At 35.6% G+C, this 24,460-nt stretch overlaps 1 protein-coding gene across 5 annotated transcripts in view; it reads left to right on the plus strand.

Moving 5' to 3' along the window:
- The first annotated feature begins 416 nt into the window (after window positions 1-416).
- The window catches only part of LOC121737128 (ran-binding protein 10), a 41,041-nt gene continuing 16,997 nt past the window's right edge, over window positions 417-24,460 (plus strand). For 2 of the 5 annotated variants that reach the window (XM_042128686.1, XM_042128689.1), the window contains exons 1-2: window positions 417-649; window positions 21,342-21,407. In XM_042128686.1, coding sequence (XP_041984620.1) covers window positions 457-649; window positions 21,342-21,407 — 259 coding nt within the window. In that variant the 5' untranslated portion in view covers window positions 417-456. The remainder of the gene's footprint in view (window positions 650-21,341; window positions 21,408-24,460) is intronic. The other 3 variants (XM_042128687.1, XM_042128688.1, XM_042128690.1) reach the window with 3 other exon arrangements.

The following is a 24,460-nucleotide window of genomic DNA, read 5'->3' on the forward strand; positions in this document are numbered from 1 at the left end:
CTACTTGTAATATAAGTTATCATTAATCAGTAACTTAATTTGTTTCATGTAGATATTAAAATAATTAAGTATTAAATTTTGTATAATATACAAGTTATTTAACAATGAAACCCGATAGCCTATCAAACGTGGGCCGAGGGCTGGCCGGCGGCCGCTGTGGATCGTGGGTGCTGCAAATGTCCCGTGGGTGGTCTTTCCGATATAAAATTATTTCCTCATTGATATAAAATTAGTTCCTCATGACGAATGAATCTCGTGGTGAAAATAATAATTATTTTATTTTAATAAACCAAAAATTGAATAAGCTGCGTAAGAATTTTATGGCCTGTAAAACAATACGGTGTTAAAAGAAAACGATGTGTTGTCTTTGGTTAATACCGCAGCTCCCTCTGTGCAAAATAAAGCTCGAAAGTCGAATGTGACGTCACTGACAGGACAGAAATACAGAAATTAGAAATGGCTGCGATGGGTAGTGGACGGGGGACGATGGAAGTCCAAAATCAAGTGCAAAGTGATACAATAGATCGTTTAAAGTTGCTATATCCGAATGTGAACGAAGATGAAACACCACTGCCAAGATCCTGGAGTACAAAAGACAAATTCAGCTACATCGGACTGTCTCAAAATAATCTACGAGTACACTACAAAGGTAAGAAGTTTCAAGGTTTGTTTATAGATTACTTATTCACTGAAACAAAAAGGACCCTTTGGGGCTGCTTAATACTCGGTTATCGAAGAAAACAAGGGCCAAATGCCATAAAATGATTTTGACGTGTCAACAATTTCCTCTAACGCCAAGGCATTAGAAATTTGTCCGTCACTCAAACAAAGAAATCAGCTGATCGTATTTTGTATCAACACATTCGATGGTGATGACTTTGCTCTTTACGTTCTATTCACTTTCAAATGCAGCATTAGCTCGTTTCATTACTCTGTTATATAATTTAATAAGATTTTCGTTCGATAGCGCACAAGGTCTCTCTTAGAAATGGCAGACAATAAGTTACGATTTATTTATATATATTTTTTATATAGTTCTCGAATGGGTTTGCGCACGGAGTGGCGATGCATGAATGCTGATGTTTACGAAACGTGACAAATATTTAATTTAACATCTATAAATTGCTGATTCAGTAATATACACCAAATGGCAAAATTGTGCTCAGAATGTACAATAACCCCAAAATTACCTCACACCTTTTTCAAAAATAATGTAATAATTCAGGTTATTGTTATTAACAGAAATGCAATGTAAACTATTTAGATATTTGTACTTTGTTCTTGCAGTGGACGTTTTAAGAAAAAAACTTAATTACTAGTACTAAAATAAAACTAAAGTATTTCTTAACTTATAAATAATTATTATATTGCAATTGTAAAGATTTTTCGTTTGTCCTATTACAATAATTGTAGAAGTGCACACTTGCCTACTGAATCATTAGGTCGACATAATGATTCAGTAAGATTAGTGAGGTGTGGAAATTTTGCAAATGGGTGGATCAACTTTTCCTTGCCAAAACCTGTCCCTCACAATTGGAATGCTCTGGTCACAAAACTATTGGCAATAATAATAATTAACTGCTTTTATATGTATATCAAAACTACTGCCATCATATTAACGTAGGGATTAATAGACATTTTCTGTTGAAAAATATAATAACTTACATGTCCCCACCGACGAAAATTCACTTTCATACAAATTTCTGTTGTCCTTTTGACAAATCGATGTATTGAATTTAATATTATGACAAAAAGTCTGTTTTAACATTCCGAATACGTATTTGAATGTGTAACACTTTATAAATCTTTAATTATAGGCGACTAAATTCTTTTTTATTTGATAATTTGACTTTAACAAAATTGTCCCCACCAAAACTAAAATACGCTGGTCCGCTGTCATACAACACATAAGGAGGGGTAAGTGCGACAGACACAGCATTTAAATAGCTGGACCAGTAGGAAACCTTTTTGGGTTTCACCTGATACTCGTCAGGCCACTCTATTTTCGCTAATTGATCGGCAATTTCATCTAAGACTCTGAGTGAGGCAGCATGTTTTATTGTAGAGCTGTGGGGTACCATCGAAATTAAGGTAAATATATTAATAATTTCAATAAATTTTTGTGGTTATATATGGATGTTATGTTTTAGTTCTCCTGGATATTGTTGAAATTTTTAGATTTCTTATATTCATCGACAAAAAATAACATATGTGTAAATGTCTCCTGGGTAACGGTTCCCCTGTCGTTACCCAGGAGACAATTGTTACTAACTAAGATGCTTACCTTCTAACTAAATTTGCTAACCGTTTGGTTTACTAATGTTATTTACGTCTGTTTTCAGCTACCCATGCCTTTAAATAAATAAGTAAATAAATAAATAAAGAAATAAAATAAACAAAATATTTATTTTATATATTTTATCTATAGATAAAAATCTGTATTCTGATTTTTGAACATTACACAACCACAAAAAAAAATATAAAGAGAAAAAAAAAATAACACAACATTTTTTGGGTTTGTGTTCAAACGTAGGTTCAAACCATACCTTTTTGGAAGACCCTTTCTGATTCATTACGACTTTGTCTATGAATAAAGTATTTTGATCTATTAATTAAACGTGACGTATTTTTTCCAAAAAACGCTCAAAAAGTCAACGAAAATCGGTGCTGAAACTACTGATATAAAATTAAATGTATAATTAAGATGATTCTCTATAGTGATAAGTAAAAAAACATGGTTGAATTTTTTGAAAAAAATTTGATCGCGTGCAAAGAATAGTAGATTCACCCAAATACATATTATATTATTATTGCATATTACTGTTTAATTTAAAATAAAAATTTGATCACTTATTTTATGTTCTTTTCTACAATCATTTTTACACCTTTATGGTTACATATTATTATGCATGTAAGACTTGAATAGAATAGAATAGAATAGAATATTTTTATTGCAAGAATGTAGTGTTACATAGGTCTTAACATTAATTAGTATATTGTTCTTATACATTCTGCCATACAAATGGCGTGCAATTGAACATCGAAAATATCAGCTATTGAACTATAATAAGTAATTACAAAATACGATAGGATTCAATTAAGTACTTATTAATTTATCAAAATTAGTGTAACAATGTCAAGGTAATGTCAGAAAGTTAATTAATTCAATATAATTTAGTGTTAGTAACAGTAAAATGCGAAAGTCAAAATGGAAGTCTTAAGTTAATTATTAAATTGCGTAATATAATATTATAATAAATAAATTTTTGATACATTACATTGGCTCTGACGCATGAGACATGTATTCATTTAAACAATAAAAACAATGTTTTAGCAACCATTTGGATATCTCTCTTTTAAAGGCAGTTATAGGTAATTCCTTAAATCGATTAGGCAGTTTATTATATATTTTTATAGCATTTACGTAAGCATTTCGCTTGAAAATGTCCATTTTACATTGAGGTAGAAAAAGTTTGAATTTATTCCGTAGAGTGACGGTTCTGTTAATCATATTACAATTTAGTGGAAAAAATTCAGGGTTTTGTTTCACGAAAGTACAGATGTCTTTTATGTACATGCAAACCAACGGTAGAATGTTAGATTTTATGAATAAAGGTTTACAGCTATCCAACGACCAAGCACCATAAACCGCTCTCACGCATTTTTTTTGAACACGAAAAGCTTTAATAAAATCCACGGAGTTACCCCATAATATGAGACCGTATGAAAGTGTTGAAGCGACATACCCGTGATAAGCATTTAATGCAGCTTCAGTGGATACCGTCAGACGTAGTTTTTTAATAGCAAATACAAATCTGTCAAGTTTATTACATATGTATTCAACGTGCGCTTTCCAGTCACAATATTTGTCTACCATTAAACCTAAGAATTTTATTGAGTCTACTTCTTCAATTTTGTTATTATTATAATTAATGTCAAGATCGATAGTTTTCTGCCTAGGATTTTTAAATTGTATCATTTTAGTCTTACTTAAGTTTATTTTTATATTATTATCATGCAGCCATTTTAGAATTTTGTCAAGATTTTTATTAATTTCATTTTGGTATGTTTTTTGGTCATTACATTCAATTATTAGGGTCGTATCATCTACGAATAATATAGTTTTATACATTGTGACGTTTGGAAGGTCGTTAATATATAACAGAAATATAAAAGGTCCTAGTATACTTCCCTGAGGGACTCCGTATTTATAAATTTTGAATAGAGATCGATATATAACTTTTGAACCCTTTTCAATCTTAGCAATCTCTACACATTGAGCCCGATCATTGAGATAACTTTTGATCCACTCGTAAGCTTTTCCTCGTATGCCGTATTTGTACAACTTATAGAGAAGTAGTTTGTGATTGACAAAGTCAAAGGCTTTGGTCATGTCTAAAAAGATTGCTGCTACTGGTAGCTTTCGGTTAATTGCTTCTGTAACATGTTTTATTAAGTGAAAACATGCAAGGGACGTGCTACTGTTTTTCTTATACCCAAATTGTTCTGATTTTAGTACCCCGTTATTAATGACGAAATCATACAGTCTCCTAAGCATGACCTTTTCAAATATTTTAGACAGAACCGGTATTAAGGCTATTGGTCGATAGTTATTTACATCGTGACTGTCACCTTTTTTAAATAAGGGTTTTATAATAGACTTTTTAAGCATATCCGGAAAAACACCCTCTTCAATGGAAAGATTAATTAAATCACTTAACAGTCCAGAAATATGTTTAGCACACGCTTTAATGACACTAGTCTTAATATTGTCATATCCTACGGAGTTTGTATTATTGAGATTTTTTATTATGCTAATGATTTCATTCTTGTCAGTCGGTTTTAGAAAAATTGTATTTATGTTATTATTACTTAAGGTTGTTTTAATGTCATCTGTATTAAAATTAAAATTATGGGTATTAGTCATATTGATATAAAAATTATTAAATATTTCACAAATGTCACGGGGGTTTGAATGAGATTTATTATTGTATATAATTGATTGAATATCATTGTTTTTATTTATATCACCAATATTTCTATTAATAACTTCCCAGACCGCCTTACATTTGTTTTTTTTTCTTGTATATATAATTTTGATTTTGTAGCTGCAATGACTTACGAATGCATTTTTTTAGAATTGTGTGATAGTTTCTGTATTTTTTGTAGTTAATTTTTTTATTCGAGGCATTGTATTTGTAACTGAAGAAAAGTTTTCTTTTTATAATGCATGACTTTTTAATACCTTTTGTCAACCATGTATTTCTGTCATTGATATTACTTTTTTTAATAATAATCTCCGGAAAACATAAGTCATAAAAAAGTTTAAATAACTCGTGGAACTTATTGAACGCGTCGTTTAGATTAAATTGTTCGTATACCTCCGAAAAACTTAAAGAAGATATGTGCTTACAAAAAGTTTGCAAATTATATTTATTATAGTCTCGAGATCGTTCAAGCCATGTAATTATTTCGCGGCCTTTTTTAATGTGAACGCATAAAATTTGGGCTGTCTCGTGATCCGATAGGCCTAGATGGACAATGTCAACTTTTAATGTTTTTATGTTGCTTGCAAATTGATCAAGACAAGCACTTTTCCTATTTGGTAATTTAATATGTAACGTAATGTCAAAATTTTTTAATAAACTAATAAGATTCATACTATTATTGTTTGATTTAAGAGTATCGATATTCCAGTCCCCACAAAATATTATTTTTTTTGATCTATTTGAAATTTTTAGTAAAAGTGCTTCTAACTTGTCAAAAAAGATCGAAGGATTACTATTGGGTGTTCTATATATACAGATTATTATAATTTTATGAAACGTAAGTTCTATGCCAGCGCCCTCGAAGCCTAAATCGCAGGATAAATCACCAACAATACCTAGACTTTTGCACTGTATATTATTTTTGACGAGTATGCACGAGCCACCTCGTTTAGCGTTTCGAGAATATGAAGCAACTAATTTAAAGTTAGGAATTTTTAATAATTGCTCCATACCTTTTTTGATAAAAGTTTCGGTTAAACACAAGATTTGTACCTCTTTTCCATTTTTAGTAAGCTCCGATAACGCGGCAGTTATTTCATCTGATTTGCTTATGGCACCGGCTATATTTTGGTGAAGAATTGTTAGGGCTTTATAATTAAGTTTGCGATCGAAAAAACGTTTTATTGTTACTATTGTTACACACATTTGCGGTTTTAAGCTTGGAGAAATAGTAAGGTATTGTTCCTTTTTTGTATACTAAATTTTCACGCTGTTGTTGTTGTGGTTCTGATTGTTGGATATAGTCATAGTTAGTGTTTGTGTGTACTTTATATTCTAGAATCATTTTTTTGCAAGAGAGGAAATCTATTTCTATATGTAATTTAAAACTCAGTAATTTCGTGAAACGTTTTCTATTACTATAAAATATTTGTGTATTGTTAAGTTTTATAAATCTACAATTGTTAAAGTTATTTATTATTTATCTTATATAGTTATTTAACATAAATTCATTTAAATAATAATTAGATTGAACTTCAATAAAGAAAACATTGTGATATCTTAATAAATATAACATATTGCTTAGATTACATAACATTTTATATGGATTTTTTTCATTTGATCCAAAGGCTAAAATAATTATATCTTCTTTATTAAGAGCGGTTACTAAATTTTTACAAGACTCCAAAAATTCATCGCTTTGTGCTGATGACTTAATTATACCATATACCTCGTACGTATCGTCGTTTTTATGAAGTCGATCATGATATATTTGGGACGCTAATCCGCGAGCTTGTTCATCTCCAATAATATATATTTTCTTCTTTATGTTATCTGTGGCGCTATCTGTAGGACATTTGATTTTAATTTTAGGCGACGTTGGTGGATTACACGCTGTATCGGGATCGTAAATTGTGGCAAAACCACTAAGGGCTGGAGCCAGACTTTTGGATCGATTTGATAGCTGTGTATAATTTCTTTTTGGAGTTTTATCAAATTGAAGATTGTTGTTGCTTTGGGATGGGTTTAATATCGGCGATAATCGTGATAACTTCATGTTAACATTAGTTAGTCGTTTAAGTGTCGGTGTGTTGGATTTGTTACTGTTGTGGCTATGCTGCTTGATATACTTTTAAGAAGTTGTATTTGATTGTTTTTATCCAATATTATTTTTTTGAGTTGAGCACATTCAATATTTAAATTTGCTATTTCATCATGAGCACTCTCATTTTCTATTTTCAAGGCTTCAATTTTTTGTTTTAGCTGTTGTACTTCACTATCATCGGTTACTGGAACGCTTTTGGAAGACAAATCTAATTCATCTGTACTCAGGAAAGTGTCATTTAGACTTATTATGTTCGATATATCCATATCCGAGTTTCTTCGTCTTATATTACGTTTTCTAAATGTCACGTTGTTTATGTCATCCATAGTTGGTGGTATATACCAGTGGCGCCCTCTTGAGCGTTTTGTATATTTTAATATTATTTTAGTTCACACAGAAAATAATAGCTGAATGTTAATTTTTATTTAAGCTGCGTACAAAAAGCTTGATTTTACTAAACTTCTTTAAATGAGTCTATCTCTCTCACTCATTAATTGTTAGATTGAAGCAGATAGATCAAAAACTATGCTTAGTGATAAGCAATAAAACAATCTCTTTATGAACCTCTTTAGATTATTTCTGTCTTTTAAACTGCAAAAATTTTGACTGAAAGACATACTAAGGGAGATGTATGGGCGCCGCAGACTCGATCGCACAAAAAGTCTGTCGTCTGCGATCTCCCTAAAAGTAGCTAAATAAACCCTTAAATATCCCATATGAGCAAAATAACCCATTCTAAAACATTTTCACAATTACTCCTATACCATAAATTGGTATAAGTTTATCAAACTGTATACAATGTCTCCTTAGAACTCTGTGTAATATTATGAACCTTTCAACAAGTCCCGTTGCAAATATCCTTGAGAAGGTCCTGTCCAGAACAGAACAATGTTGCCTCAAATACGTCAATTGTTTACTGCTAACAATGCCTTTACGTACGCCTAAGCTGAATATGATTCATGCAGGTATTTTATGCATTTGAGCTGTATGCCTTATTGTTTATTGCCTTCGGGAGTATGTTTAGAGCAGGGATGTTGCGGATCCCGATTTTTTCACATCCGCGGTTGCGAATGCGGATGCGGATTTTTAGAGGTTCACATCCGCGGATGCGGATGCGGATGTTTCGGATCCTACATAAATATTGTTTATAAAATGAAAAAGTATTATTTTAATTTTTGCTAATGTGTAACAAAATGATAGTACCGGATTAGAACAAATTTTTTGATTAATATCAAGCAAATTTTTCGTGAGTAGTTTTATGAAGTATGAAGCACAAACAAACACGTAGTGATTAATTTACAGAAGACAATTGATGCATCACAATAAACGCGTCGGATCCTGTCACCGTTTTTAGGGTTCCGTAATCAACAAGGAACCTATAAATTGGATGTGATTCAAAATTTATGTTTAAGAACTATCGGTAGTTTTATTAAAAGCACTCCAAAATATGTCATGGAAAGCGAACTTTGTATTCAACCTTTGTTTTTGCGTCGTAGATTCCTTGCCGGAAAGTTTTGGCTTAAGAGTAAAAGTATGAATAAAATTAGTATCGAATTAGTAGATCAGCTGTCTGGATTGTGTCATAATCGGTTTTGGAACAATAAACGTAAACCGTTGTTAGTTTCAATTCATGAATCATTTGGTACCCTTCCTATTCACATTAGTAATAAATTGGAAATATTTTCTTTAAGCACTTGGGTTACAAACATTGACTTATCTCAGATTATTAGTTTAAATATTGGTAGGCTTTGTAAACCGAAGCGTCAGTTGGATGCTCGAATGTTAAGGACCGCGTGTACGGAGTATCTCACTTCCAACTATTCGGAATTCGTTTCCATATACACAGATGGCTCTAAAGATGCCTGCGGAGTTGGTGCTGCTTTTCTGGATACCCGTTCAAATAGTTCAGTTAAATTTAGGTTAAATAGAAATTGTTCTATAATGTCTGCTGAACTTTTAGCAATAAAAGAGGCGCTTTCGTATGTGGAATTAAACAACTATAATAAAGTAGTCGTGTTGTCTGATTCGAAAAGTTCGCTTCAACATTTGGCTCGGTGTACCTCGACCGTTCGAGGAACACCGACAGCCTACAATATTTTGAACATTATTATTAAGCTGGCATCTCAAGGCAGATCTATTATTCTACAGTGGGTACCGTCACACATAGGTCTAGATTATAATGAGGTAGTGGACGGCTTAGCTAGGGAGGCGATCTCCGATGGTATTCCGTGCTCAATGTTTCCGGTGTATAGCGACTTTATCAGCGTTATAAAAAAACAATGTTATGACATGTGGAGGGAGTATTTTGATGAAGTTTCTAAATTGAAAGGAATATGGTACAGGACGATCCAATCGCACCCGCCTAAATCTCTTTGGTTTGACGATAAAAATATTGTATTAAGTAGGACTGAATTAATTGCTGCTTTGAGGCTTCGGTCCGGACACATTCCGTCAAATAAATTCGCCTTTTTAATGGGTAAATCTTCTTCACCCGATTGCCCGAGATGTAATGTGGTCGATGATTTATATCATGTTTTGATGGAATGTGTCTGTACTGGGGGCTCAAGACCTTGCAGGTCGATAGATGTGGGTTTTTGTAACAGTGCTCTGGCCAATCCTTTCTCGGATATGGCCAGAGAACTGTACAAATTGTTGCTAATCAAGCGCTGGTAAATTTGTTATATTTTGTTTATTTTTTATTATTATTATTATTTTGTTTGTTTTTGTGATAAGTACTTACCTGTTTAAAAGTTTATTTTTTGATTTTTATTGTAACATGTATGTGAATTCGGGTGTCATAATCGCTTTGCGATTAAACCCTTAAATAAAGATTAAAAAAAAAAAAAAAAACAAGGAACCCTTATATTTTCGGTCTATCTGTCCGTCTGTCTGTCTGTTTCTCCGCGGTTTCGCTCAGAGAATAGCATACAAAGCCGAAATTCGGCATGAATGGACATACATATATAAACGATGTCGACAAAATGGTATATAAAACCTTTAAAAAATTTTTTGGGACCTCCCTTACACATCAAGCGGGGATAATTCTTTTTATTTCGCGTCCACTCCACCGTGTGTAGTGTCGTTGGATAGGGTTTTTAAAAATATTACGAGTATTCCAAGATTATTTTCCGATTTAGGGATCCATTTGTGAAATTTCGAAGAAATCGTTAGTGTCCAGTGTCTCCCACTTCTACTACCTATTAGCTAAACGGTTGATTCTGAAAAATATGTGGCAAAATTCACGGGAGTAGGAAATATGCTAAAATGAAAAAGAAAATTATCACGGCTAAGAAGACTTCATAAGTTATTGAGAAGTATTAGAAAGTATTTTTCGTTCAAATTCCTTTGAATGTAACTGAGATGATGTTGTTAGTAGTGTAAAACATGTTATAATTGTACATTCATTGACGACACAAAACTTATCAAAAACTGGCGGTACTACGGAACTCTCTATTGAAGTCTATTGTGCGTGGCCGATACGCACTTGGCCGGCTTTTTCGCTGCCATTGGTCATTTGTCAGGCGCAAATGGCACGCGCCATTCACAGACCCCGCCGCTTTTTTTTCTTGTCGCAACTCGTATGACATTCGCATCCGCATAAAAATCCGCATTCATTTAATGCGGATGCAGATGCGAATGTCCAAATCTATGCGGATGCTCCGCATTTGCGGATGCGGATGCGGATATTCGCAACATCCCTGGTTTAGAGCATTGATTTGCACTTGAGAGGGTGCTGGTTCAATTCCAGATGGTGGTATGTATCAAAGAAGCATTTTTAGATCTTAGTAGTAACAATGTGTTTTCTTATATTATGTATTGCATACTCAAAAGTATGCAATACATAATAGATAATTAATTAATAGCTGTTATTAGTTAATTATTATTATTCTATTGTAGTATTCTCAGAACAGGAAAATAAGGGTAGTATGATCTCCTAATCAAGATGAAAGTTTATATTACATTTCATATTATAACTATGGACATCAAAACTAAGTATTTTCTAATTTAGTGTTTATCAAGAACAGGGGTCACCAAATGACGGACCGCGGTCCGCATCCGGACCGCCGACCTATTGTGTGCGGACCAAGCATGTTCGAAGATGAACTTCGTCAAAAATTAATTTCGGTCTCGACATGCTTATGAACATGTAGCAACAAAAATTTTCACTTTTGTCATTGATACAAACAAATACCTTTGTAATTTCCGTAATTACATTTGTTTCATTTTTTTTTTAATGTATGGACCGCGAAGGTAATTTTATTTCTTAAAACGGACCCCGAGCCAAACTAATTGGTGACCCCTGATCAAGAGTTTTAAATATAATTATTAATTACTTTAAACCTTTCTCACATAAGTGACATTTGGTTAGTTTAAGTTGTCTGTCCGCCCTCCATGCCTCATATAATAAATTTATTTATGAATGCACCCTTAGATACTTGACTATTGTACTATCAGAGAAGTTGATTCATTGGCAGATGGCTGACCTATGTATTTTGGCCGCGTTATGTCAAACGCAGCCAATGGAACAACTTACATTATGTTGACATAATTCGACTAAATGACGTAGGTCCGTCAACGGCCCAGGAATCAATTTCCTCGATGGTACATAATAGCAAAAATGAATGCTGACATATTGTCAATAACCAAGTTCATGACAAAGTGAACCATGCATGTCATGACCTTCTAATAAACAGAGCGTGCTCCTTGCTTCCTGTTGGGCAGTCCATGTTGCACTATTTTGTTGAGCTAATTCCATTTTTTTTAATAAGTACTTGAGTTATCTATAGACTTATGCCCATAACCGTTTTCTGTCTCTTTTGAGACTTTTTTTCAAGGAATCACATTCTAAATCTAGTTTTAGCTCATGCTTTTGCTCGTGATCTTGAGCCTGAGCCTTTTGGCCAAAACCGTGTTATACAAAGTAGAATTAACTGGGTGCTAATTTCATCTGAACATTTTTGCAGAGTTTTCTTCTTGCAGATTAGCCATTCCATTTCACCTATAACTAACCCAATTATTCTATCTTGGTATTCCACATAATGTGTGTCTTCTATTCACATATTTTAGGCCAACCTCCAGGTTCGCTTAAATTAATTTTGCGTTAAATCTCTATCCCGTTCATAAATAGCAAGTAAAACAGAGATGACAATATCTAACCCTGGTTTAATTAAAACTTGATCTGCATTCTGCACAAATGGGCCTAAAATCTTATTCCATTTCCATACAAAGAGAACAATATGTACATAATATTACTTATTGCTTAGATATTGTATTTGATATGTTTGGTTGTATGCAATAGTTTACTTTTTACTCATATAAAACAGTTATTGTTTTAAACAAACAATAAATAATAACAATTAGTTAATTACCTGTCACCTAAGCTTATTTTTTATAAAGCTTATTATTTATTAATTTAACCCGGCGTGAATGAGGTAGGGTATGTCATACCCGGCGGTATACAAAACACTTAATATTTCTCAACTTTGCGATTCCTGGAGCTTGGTTGGCTCAGTAGCTGGAGGGAGTAGTCTGATGACTGATTTTAAGTGACCGTTACAATAATACATCGTTAGTGATGTAAACTATGAGTGCGCAAAACGCATTGCGGGTATGTCATACCCGACCTCATAGTCGGTGTCACTATTTTGTGTTTCGGTTATTTTTCAATTTTATTCATTTAATAATAAAGTTGCTTTATTTTTATTTTTTACGTGTGTAAATTCTAGAATGTCATATAATTTGTATATAAGACTGGTCTTTTATCATATTTATTGATTTTATATTAAGTTGAAGTTATACATTACTGGATGACGAATGCAATTTCGTTGCGCAAAAATTCATTGATTGTGTGGGTAACGTACATTTTTCCGGGATGAAAAGTATCCTATGTCCTTTCCTGGCACATAAAATATCTCTATGCCAAATTTCAGCAAGATTTCAGTGGTTTCGGTTCAGAAGTTTGGGCGTGAAGAGGTAACCGACAGACAGACAAAGTGACATATACTTTCGTATTTATAATATTGGTATGGATAAGCGAGTGATTTATTGTTTAATTTTAATTGCATTGTTGATCACCATTTGTCGAATTTTTATACTTTAAGCCTAAGTTCCTAAATAAAGTTGATTTGTGCGTATAAAACTACCACTTTGTTACTAATAGAAAATAAGATACTTGTTTATAATTGGGCGTGGTTGTTTTATTGTAAAAAATCATTTGCTTTATTAATTATTACAGTGATAAACAATGTGTTGGGTCGCAGGTGGGATTCCATGTTGTTGAAGCATTGGGTGCAGCTTCATGCTCCAATAGCTCGGTTCCCATATATATATTTTTTTTAACAATATGTCATATAATTCCAATTTCTTTTATATTTTACTAACACTAGAATAAGGACATATTGTTGTAACTAACACTATGGATGAAAATCTGAAATAAATGAATTGAATTGAATTGAATTATTCTCAATTAATTTCCAGTTATCAAATTCGACAATACAATATTAGGGTATGTCATACCCACTTCATAGCTAGTGTAATAATTTTCACCTCATTCACGTCGGGTTAAAAATAATTTAAAAACAGGATATTATAAGTTAAACGGACAATTTTGGTGATAAACCAGTTTCATTAATGACACTATTGTAAAAGAGGAAATACTAAAATATTTTATCATTTATAAATAGCGCAAAACAGTCAGTATTGTAGTGCCTCAAAAATTGCTTTTAGCAAAATGGCAATGGCAACGAAACCGCTGAATAAAACACGAACATCGAAAATATCGATTTCCGAAATTTCTGCGAATCAAACAACATCGGGTGTTCGCTGATAGCTTCTATGCGATTTATTTTTCGTATTAAGAGGATACACCAGGGGCTAGAGAAATGAAAAAAAAGTACGTGTAATATCTATAACTGTCTCCCTTACCTCAAGCCTATACCGCGATAGAGACAACTGCAGAAAATCAACGATTCGTTGTCCCCTGCTACCTTCTCCAAAACTTAACCGATTTTAAAAGTACTTTTTGCATTAAAGATTAAAGAAAGGCTTGAGCTGTGTTCCTATGTTTTATTTTTCTTTGTATAATCTAGCCAAATCTGTTTTCTGGATGTTTGAACACTGCGGAAAATCTGGCCAATTCTTTGGGTTTTTAAACGTTCATATCTTAATAATTAAATTATGAAAAAAAGGAAAACATAGAGACATTGTATTAGTGGCCGTAGATATTCAGGAAAAAATTATAACTCTACTAGCATTATCCAGGGAGGAAACAGGGGACAACGTTTGTATGGAAAAAAGGGCGGTGTGGACTCCTCTTAAGTATGTAAATTATAAAGTTATGTTTGATCCCTTTATTGTGAATACACAGTGGCCAGTGCTAGGATAAATTCGCGAGTTGCCGATATGTATAAAAATAATTTAACTCAGGGGTTCCCAAACTGTGCGCCGCGGCCCGCCGTGGAAAGTTGTAAGGGGGCTAGTGTCGACTATCTAGCTAGTAACTTCGCCAGCTCGTTTTCACTGTTTAATAAAGCGTTTATTAACTAAGAGACTAAAATGGGATTAGAAAACAAAAGTTAATAAACAAAGCTCATTGTTTTATTCAAAACTTCGAACGTTCGCAGCAAAAAATGAGTCCAAAAATGAGCAAATTGCTCAGATATTGGAATTCTCAGACAGGACATGAGTCTAGACATTAGAAGTCTAGGTGCAAGCTGAGGGCACTGACATGGGTTCAGGTTGGGTCATCGTCTAGACGGATCAATTATACCAAACTTTGGTTTACGACGAGACATAATGTAGTAGCTAGTATGCAAATGTAAGGGGGTTGTAGTCTGTTCACTGTTGTCTAAGTCCTTCTAGCTAAGGCGTTTGATGATTTTTTTTAATAAGCTAGTGCTGTTCTTTGAGACAAGAAACAGGGTACATAATACATACTATAAACAGTGTACAGAACAATACAGGAACATAAAACGAAGAACAGACACTCTGGTACAGACAAACCAACCAAAACGACTAACTGAAATGGCGGCTAAGATTAAACGGTGCAAGAAAACTATAGGAAGACGAGTTTCGAAGCTTCATTGTCTACCGCCAATCTTCACTAAAAGATCGGAGCAGGACTCGAAGCAGGAACGGGTACGCGTGACCTAATGATGGAATTTCCAGGGAAATTAGATATATCCAACTCCTCCTATCTTTCTTCTGATTAATTTTGTTGCGGGTCCCAAGACAGATTTTGATCTCAGGGGTGCCCTCAGCTAACCCTTTGGGGTTTTCGTGGTTGGTTACCACCGTTGATCCTGGCGACACAGGAGTTGCAATGGTGGAAATGCGTGGTGGACCATTTTACACGTGTAAAACAATTTCCGGGGTTCCGTTATCTATGGAACGTTTTTTAGATATTGTGTGTTCGCGTTTACCTTGAATTTATAGTTCAAGGTAAACGCATCATCTACAATCTGCACTTCAGAGACTATAAATACCTACTATACTAACTTGAAATTTGTCAAGCAGGATCCTTATGAGAACCCTCTTTTAGGAGTAAACTGGGAAGTAGTAATTTGTAAGAAAACCCGGTTAAGTTTTTCAAAATGGCACTCCTAAAAATAAAACAAAAATACATATTATTGTATTTCAGGAATTCTATTTTTGACCGACTTCCAAAAAAGAGGAGGTAATATGTGTTCGCACTAGTTCCAATATATGTATAAGGAAACATTTATGATGGCCGTAACCCGCCGCCAGTTGTGGTTAACGACGACCTTTATCATGTATCTATATTCAGATCCAATTTAATCCAAACGCAAGACAATGGAAGGGTCTATTATTATAATACTCTATGCTAACAATTCAAATGGTCTTATGACTAACTTACTCGTTTTTACATCTTTGTCATGGCGTTTTAACGCTTTAGCTTGAATTGAAGCTAAGCACTGCTGCTGAATTGGAGAATTTAAAATCGTTCTCCCAGCTTTGATGGCCAAAGGATCGCAGGAACTCGAGAAATGAAAGATATTTATCAAAAGAGCGATAGCATTGGCGAAATGATGAAAACTTTTTCTTTATGAAATAAGGGGGCAAACGAACAAACGGGTCACCTGATGGAAAACAACTTCCATCGCCCATGGGCACTCGCAGCATCAGAAGAGCTGCAGGTGCGTTGCCGGCCTTTTAAGAGGAAAGGCCTGTTTCAAGCCGGTTTTCTGTGAGCCCGTGTTATTTCTTCCGGTCGAGCCAGCCCATTCGTGCCGAAGCATGGCTCTCCCACGTCAAAACTGTTTTGAAAATGCTTTTGAATACAAGCAGTATGGATCAATCACATGGAATGTCTGCTTCATTAAACGTGGGCTTGGTCATGTTTGATAGGTAAAACAATATCCTGACTTAGTTAGACTTTAGACTTTGTCTTGTCCTTAGACTTAGTCTTGACCTTATATTTGTACTATCACTCGTATATAAAAGGTTTTTGAAAGATTTTCTAAGAACGTAAACAAATAGAAACTTTTAAAAAAAAGTGAGGTTTGTTTGATCAAACCTCAAAATACAAGGTGGACATGGTGCTACGCAATGTACGTAGGAGCTACGCATACTGCTAATACGTGATTATCATATTAAACACTTATTTACAAGCGAGCCTCGTATTACTAGCGCTTTGATTAGAATAAAAACTGGTTTGAGGTTGCTTTACAAAAGCTTATATCCGCTAAACGTCGAAACTTCAATGCTGGGTACTGGATAGATCTTTGCATAAGGAATTTCATTTGTGTGTAAGAAGTGGTATGTAGAGTTTGTTTAGAAGACCAGTTTGTGACCAGCAATATGACAAAGACAATGAAGACTTCGCTTTGATGTAACGGGGACCGAAAAGACATTGCCATACTTTGGAGCGAGTGCGGCGTAGTCTCTAGCTTAAATTAATAAGTTGGCGAATGATTTGCAAATTGGGAAACCTCTCAATGATTGGCACTAAACACTGAATGCTTCAGAAAAGCCTCTATGTCCTTATTTCCTCGAACTAAACCTGTGCCATTAATTGGCAACGCTCAGGAATGCGCCAGCTAATAAAGTCAACTATAAACAAGCTGTGTCCAGCTCTCTCGGCTGCGCGGGATGTCCTAATTTATGTAAATCAATGGCACATTTATTCTAGGGCCGCGAGCTATGACCTATGATCGTCCTACATACAGTTCTCGGTACTGCGAACATTAACTTCTGTATTAATTTTCATATCGATTGTTAAATTTTGCTCCGATGTAATATTACAATACAATTTGTAATGTTAAATTAAGTTTAAAAGCAATCTCCAGTTCAAAAGTCTGTATGAGTGTCAGGAATCGGAATCCATACTTATACCCAAACAAATCACTGGACACTAGCTTACAACTTTTCAATGAAGTAGATTTAACTTCTATTTTGCACTATTTAAGAGGCTGATGATGAAGTATTCACTCTCGTTAAGAGCACTCTCGAATGCCGATCATGTCACCTTTCAAACAAAAGTACTAAGTTTCTATACGTGGGAGAGCCATGCTTCGGCACGAATGGGCCGGCTCGACCGGATAAATACCACGTTCTCACAGAAAACCGACGTGAAACAGCGCTTGCGCTGTGTTTCGCCGAGTGAGTGAGTTTACCGGAGGCCCAATCCCCTAACCCCTACCCTATTCCCTTCCCTACCCTCAACTATTCCCTTCCCTTCCCTTCCCTACCCTCCCCTATTACCCTATTCCCTCTTAAAAGGCCGGCAACGCACTTGCAGCTCTTCTGATGCTGCGAGTGTCCATGGGCGACGGAAGTTGCTTTCCATCAGGTGACCCGTTTGCTCGTTTTCATATATAAATATATTATTTATATATGAAAACGATATATATTATTTATATATGAAAACGAGCAATTTTTATATAGTATTTCATATAAAAAAAAAAAAAAAAGATAAAATCGATCCCATTTGGTTGCTACAATGTCATGGACACATTCACATACAAACGAACACGTCAACCTTATAACACCCCTCTTTGTTCACCGAGGGTTTAAAACCTAAGTTTCCATTACTGGAGTTACATTTAAATATTAAAGCAGCATTTTGACGTGGGAGAACCATGCTTCCATGAATGGGCCGGCTCGACCGGAGAAATACCACGGGCTCACAGAAAACCGGCGTGAAACAGCGCTTGCGCTGTGTTTCGCCGAGTGAGTGAGTTTACCGGAGGCCCAATCCCCTACCCTTTTCCTTTCCCTACCCTCTCCTATTTCCTTCCCTACCCTCCCCTATTCCCTTCCCTACCCTTCCCTGTTACCCTATTCCCTCTTAAAAGGTCGGAAACGCACCTACAGCTCTTCTGATGCTGTGAAGGCGACGGAAGTTGCTTTCCATCAGGTGACCCGTTTGCTCGTTTGGCCCCCTTATTTCATAAAAAAGCTACTTTTCTTCTTAGGGTAAATCTTCCATTTCCTTTTAATAGGGCACGGTACTTAGCAAAGGGGAGCCGGTAGTCGAAGGGACCCGTTGTTACGGAGGGTTTGGGTAATTTACGACGACGGTTGTTTTCAGCACAGTTTTAACCTATATCCCCCTTTCCCCCATTCCCCATCGACCTTATTTCCCATTGATATTTCATCGGTGAGATTTTTATATTGAGTTATGGCTCATAACTTATGTAGTGAATTTAGTATTATTTCCGTAAGTTTGTCATATTTTTTTGAGTAACTAGCATTATAAATATCATATAATATTAAACAAAGTTGCTTTTCGCTTTTCTTCCCCTATGCTTAGATCTGTAGAACTAACACAGTTGATACGGTATTTTTAATTAATTTCGTGATTCAACCGAAAGGATCAGACTATGTGTAATATCTGCAAAATATGGCAGAAAAATTCCGACCTTTTTAGAGGTTTTCATTCGTACGTATTCATATTATCTTGCGTTAGTCTTCATTTCCTCTATTGAAAAACATTTATCAGAGTCAGATGGAACATCCCTTTCTGAAAGCCCTTCATCTAAACTCTTGGACAGAATATTATGAATGCCGAAACTTTCGATTGAATTCGTGTAGTGCGGTTGAGTATTTCGCAACAGTTTTGGGCTCTCGGTTAAATTAATCACTTTAAACGTTCAGAAGTTAATATCTATTAATCAATTTGAGCTAAATTGGAAACCGGGTCATCTGCTATCACAATTGGGATTACTACCAGGTTTGTTGGTTGTTGGGAAAAGATTTCCATCAGTGGTTCCTGAATTATCATAATCTATGGCCTTAAACTGGTCTAAAACGTAGATAATACTACAAAGAGGCAAGTTACCAGTATCGTGTCCCGGTAGGAAGCTGGTATTTAGTAGCTTATCTCGATAAGTAGTTAGCAAGGAACAAAGGGCGGTAGGGAACGGGGCCGAAATGGTGCATCTACTATCTGGGTCAAGCTCGCTTGCGTTGGGTCGCCACGTGCTGCCTCCGCTCCCACGCCCCTCCTCGCCCTCCCCGGCCCACGCCATTCCAAGCCCTACTGCATCGGTGCCAAAGAGCATTTTCCCGTAAGCCGTATTAGGCCTTGTCGCTAACTCGTTTGGGTGGGTTAAAACGGGCCGTGTGCGGGGGCGTTAAGGCTCATTGTTGAATGCGCTAACTGGCTTAGAAACGTAATCATTATTAGAGATTTGAATAAATAACGCAAAAGAGTTCCGCTCTTGTTTGTTTATGAAATGTGTGCACTAATCGTAGCTACATCGATGTGCTCCCTTTGATTTTCACTTCGAACTGGAATTTCTAAAAGAACGAGCTTCCTCTTTGATACGTACTTTTTTTGATTCTGCAAAGAAGCACTACGAATAAGGAGATTCGTTTGCTTATCTGGTAGACATAGAGACAAACTTGTCGTTCAAATCATTACAGCGTCTTGTAAGTTTTAACTCGTAAGAGCTGGTATGCATTTAAATAGCTGTTGTTATAGGCAAAAACAAAGAAGATTGCATGAAGAATAATATTATAATATCTACTTGACCATTTACGTTGAAGCATAACGTGCATCTGTTTTCCTCTATATTTAGCGTTCTCAGCTTCCTTTATTATGTAACGCTGTTGAAAGTCATAATGACGATAATTCGCTGGGTATCAGTAGCGGGGGCCTTGACACATTTGCCGTCGAAGCCAGGTCGCGGTCACATAGTTGAGGTCAGCATTGCGCCGCCTGAAGCGTATTCCAGACAACATCATCGACGCTTGAAGAAAAAGACAAAAGAGAGACCGGTGGTAGTTAAAGATAAACACACTAAAATGTGAAAAATTAGAAATACAGACAGAAATTAGGGACAAAACGACAGATTAACTTTGGCAATCTGTGCATTATTCTTTAAATAAACCCTTTCTATGATGGCCGTGCTAAGCGTTTCAAGAAATCGAAGTTTCTTGCAATTTCTATCGTTTGAAACTAGAATTTCTCGCGTCTGTATAGTAATTTCAGTAGCAAATTGACGTGGGTTTGCCGTCTGGATATATTATTTACTAGTCTGCCAATGTAAGCCTCTAGGCGCTTGTCATTGAAATGATCTGACTGAGGGAATTGCTTTAGGGAGCGTTACCGATCTCTACACTTTGATTAGTTGATGCTATGCCATTACGAGTTTGTACCAGTTATCTACGCACGTCTATTTATATCTATAATTTCTAATCATATCACGAAGCATGATAGTATAATCGGGAAATAACCAGCACGAGCCATAAAGCTGCAGCTAAGAGAGACCTTGTAGTCGGAATTAGTTGAAAATCGAGCCGCATTCTAAAAATAGTCCCACAAAAAATTCTCTGCCAGGGTCAACTTTTGCATCCACTGCAAAAAATGATGCAAACTAAACCTCGGATATGTATAAGCCTTTTTGATTAAACGCATAACATAACATAGGGTTTCGAAGCAGTATTTAGTTGTGTCCCTAGTTAATAGTTTAGCGTAACTAAGTTTGGCTCCATAGCACCACTTTGGTCTCGACGCTCGAGTGCGGGTAGTTGCATGCCGGACCGCACGCCGCTGCGAACGCTTCTCCGTGTGCCACCCTCTGATTTTACAGAGCGATGCCGCCGCAGCACCGTTCTGTACAATCAGCGCGACGCCGGATTACCGAGATTTCCCGAGATTGTCGAGATTTGCCGAGTTTACCGAGATCGTGGATCGAGATATCGCCGAGCAGCCGGACGCGTAAGTGGTGTATGGGGCCGTCTGTGGATCTTTCTAACGGAAGTGTTTCTCTATTTGTTGTAAGGTGGGACGCAGGGCCCGGGCCGAAGACCCCACCTGCCCTACCTCCACTTACGCCTCTGGATGTATCGTACGTTATCACATTATTCGTAGATAGGGGGCTCGGCAAGCGATGCAAAACGATATCGAAATCCAACAACAGCGAAATTATGGGATCGAGCCTTGCAATTAAATTAAACCTTTTAAACATTAAATTAGACCTTGCAACTACCTTATTCATAACTAAGGCAGTTGCAAGGTGCGGGAGCGGAGGTGAAGCTAGGCTGCGATTCTACGGCGGTTGAGCTAAGCTGCATTGCGAGGAATGTGTTGTTAAAATCCAATGGCAGCTCCATTAGCGAGGTCAAGCGAATGAAGCGACTCTATGGGTTCTCACGAAAAACATCCCTCGAAACACAGCTTAGGTCAGCTCTGGTGGAAACGCAGCCTAAAGGAACCCTAAAGAAATCGCTTAGGCTTCACGTTCACTCTTTTCAGTAATTCATTGAGCGATGCTCGCTACATCGCGTGGCTAATCCCATAATGTAAACAACGTTATCGTTTCGATATTGTGCTTGCTTAGCCCCCAGGGCGAACAAACAGTCTCGTTAGCTCCGCCGGCCATATTCCATCCCTGGCATGTTCCACGGGAAATTTCGACCGAAAACGTTTTGAATTCGAGCTTGTTCCAACGATTTTGGAATCAATTTTATTGGATTTAATTGGATGTCCGCTATCGGATGGGTCTTTTACGTCGGTTCTACGCTAGCGGTATAAGTTCTTGGCAGGACGCACAATTAAAGATTGCCTGTTTGTTCGCTGTGTTTATATTATAGTGTATGTTGTCTGTAGTGATCCTAACCGCTACGTGTTGTATAGCAAACTAATCCCTAGCAGCTAGCTTTGTATTGTCCTAAAATGTGTCTAGCTGTATGTGTCATATCTTTCTATTTCTATTCTTAAAATACCTACGTACTACTTATTTAAATACGATTGTACTGGCTCCTTATTATTATATTTGAATTTATATTATTTTAAGTGAATTTAGTGTAATTAAGAACAAACATTTAGGAGGCGTCTCTATAGAAATCCTCATAGGAAGTGAAAATGAAAAAAAAACTTTATGGAATAAATTCCAAACAAGAGATTTTTGAACTACTTACTTGTTGACTTACCTTTGGTAGAGCCAAAGGGATTTAGCTGGATTTAAATAATAATTATATTACGATTTATGAACAAACTCAACTCTACATTCTACAATGTTAATCAAAACCAAATTGCGTATTGCGAAGTTATAAAAATTACCACATACATTGTTAGTAAATAGTGTGGTCTTATGTAATATTTAACGATAAGTTGTCCGTTGTGATCACGTGATCGTCGGGAATTGAACCCGTGACCCCCCAGTCGTGAGCCAATCAAAAATTATCACGAGTCACAGTTAACGATTAAGATTAATAGACCAAACAAGAAGTCATTTAGAGAGTGTATTATCAGTAGTAGAAATAGAGCTAGAATTAAAGTCTTCCTCAACTGTTACATTGTCAGTAATCATTTTGATCGATTCAGTGTTTACGCAATACGCATGCTGTCGTAGGCCGCAGCCTCATACGCTTGTGCGATGCATGCTGTATAAAATACTGACTGATGATTTTGGAGGCGAAATTGAGTTCTGGCGGTTGGAGAAACAGGCGTTTTATAATATTAACACGCTTTTATAAGCTTGGGCTGTATGTAACGGAATCTTTGAGCACGATTTGTACCTATCTCCAGTAGTCTAATTAATTTGAAACTTTGCATACGTATTACGATGACAATGCAATAAATGAAATGCCAATGGCAATGCAATAATTAGTTTTTTCTAAAGTGTCTTTTTTTTAAACTATTATTAACATATTATAGTTAATAGTTGTGGTCAATTTCATTCCTTTCCTTCGTGGTGAGTGTCTGGCCACTGTGGCCTCAAGCGCCTGTCGCCTCACAGACCCCATCCGGTGTTCACGTGTTGATAAACCTGTATAACGCCAAATAACAATATTACTAGTATTCTGTTGTGTTTTATGACATGTGTAGGTTATTTGATATTTCAATTTTCGTCACAAAAAATTTAGCTTGATCAATCGATTGAGCGTTATACAGACAGTTCTCTATGTTACCAACCAAATAACTAATTTTGGTAAAAAGTTACATGTTTATTTTTAATACAAACTTAACAGATATTATGTAAGTATATACTTAATAAAAATTATGGTGCGAGGCACATCATTTTAAACAATTTTTGAAAATTTATACGGTCGCTGTTAAGCTTTTGTGTATTAACCCACATTACTTTTTGTTGAGTTATGAATGCAATCTTGTTCTAAATGATCTAAAGAACATTACATTTATAACTAAATAAGTAATTTTCTGTAGGACACTAATTCTTAAAACAGCGTCGATATGAAGTTTTGTGCCTTGTTTCGTCGTTTGGTTACGTCGTCGTTTCATCGATTTGTAATAAATTCGTTAAATAGGGCCCAGATACCGTAGTTTGTCAAAATTCTCCCTTCTCTTTAATAAATACGGTGGAAGATAGAGATGACATGATTGATGATATTCATGATATTAACTCCAACGCTGTAGAAGGGGTATTTAGCGAGGGGCGAGGGGCGAGGGCGGTCTCCATATAAAGGGTAACTGTACTGCGAAATCTGGTTTGGATGAGCCGCATGACTCATGATAGTAGGGATGTGGTGATATTGTATCGATTATTTACAATATTGACGTAGATATTCAATTTTTTGATAGTATGTTAGGTTTTGTAATTTCTGCAAAATGGTCATAGTATTTGGATATTATGGCGTTGCAATAACATAATTAAGTAACCCTAGACTTAGTTTTTCTTCAGACTTTTATACATGTAAACATCATAATATTCTAGAGTAGACTATTGCACAATATTACGAAATCAGATCAAAAAATTATAGCTTTAATCGCATGTCGCTATATTAAGGTTTAAGTAAAATACAAGGAAACTAAGTTATAAGTCCAATACCTACATAACATACGTAGTGAAATCGGGGTTGCAGAAATATGTACCACTAGAAAAACTGATTCATAAATCATAAGCAGATGGTGGACCTACGTATTTTGGCCTGATTATTT

Source organism: Aricia agestis, chromosome 20, assembly GCF_905147365.1.
Source record: "Aricia agestis chromosome 20, ilAriAges1.1, whole genome shotgun sequence".
Lineage (NCBI taxonomy): Eukaryota > Metazoa > Arthropoda > Insecta > Lepidoptera > Lycaenidae > Aricia > Aricia agestis.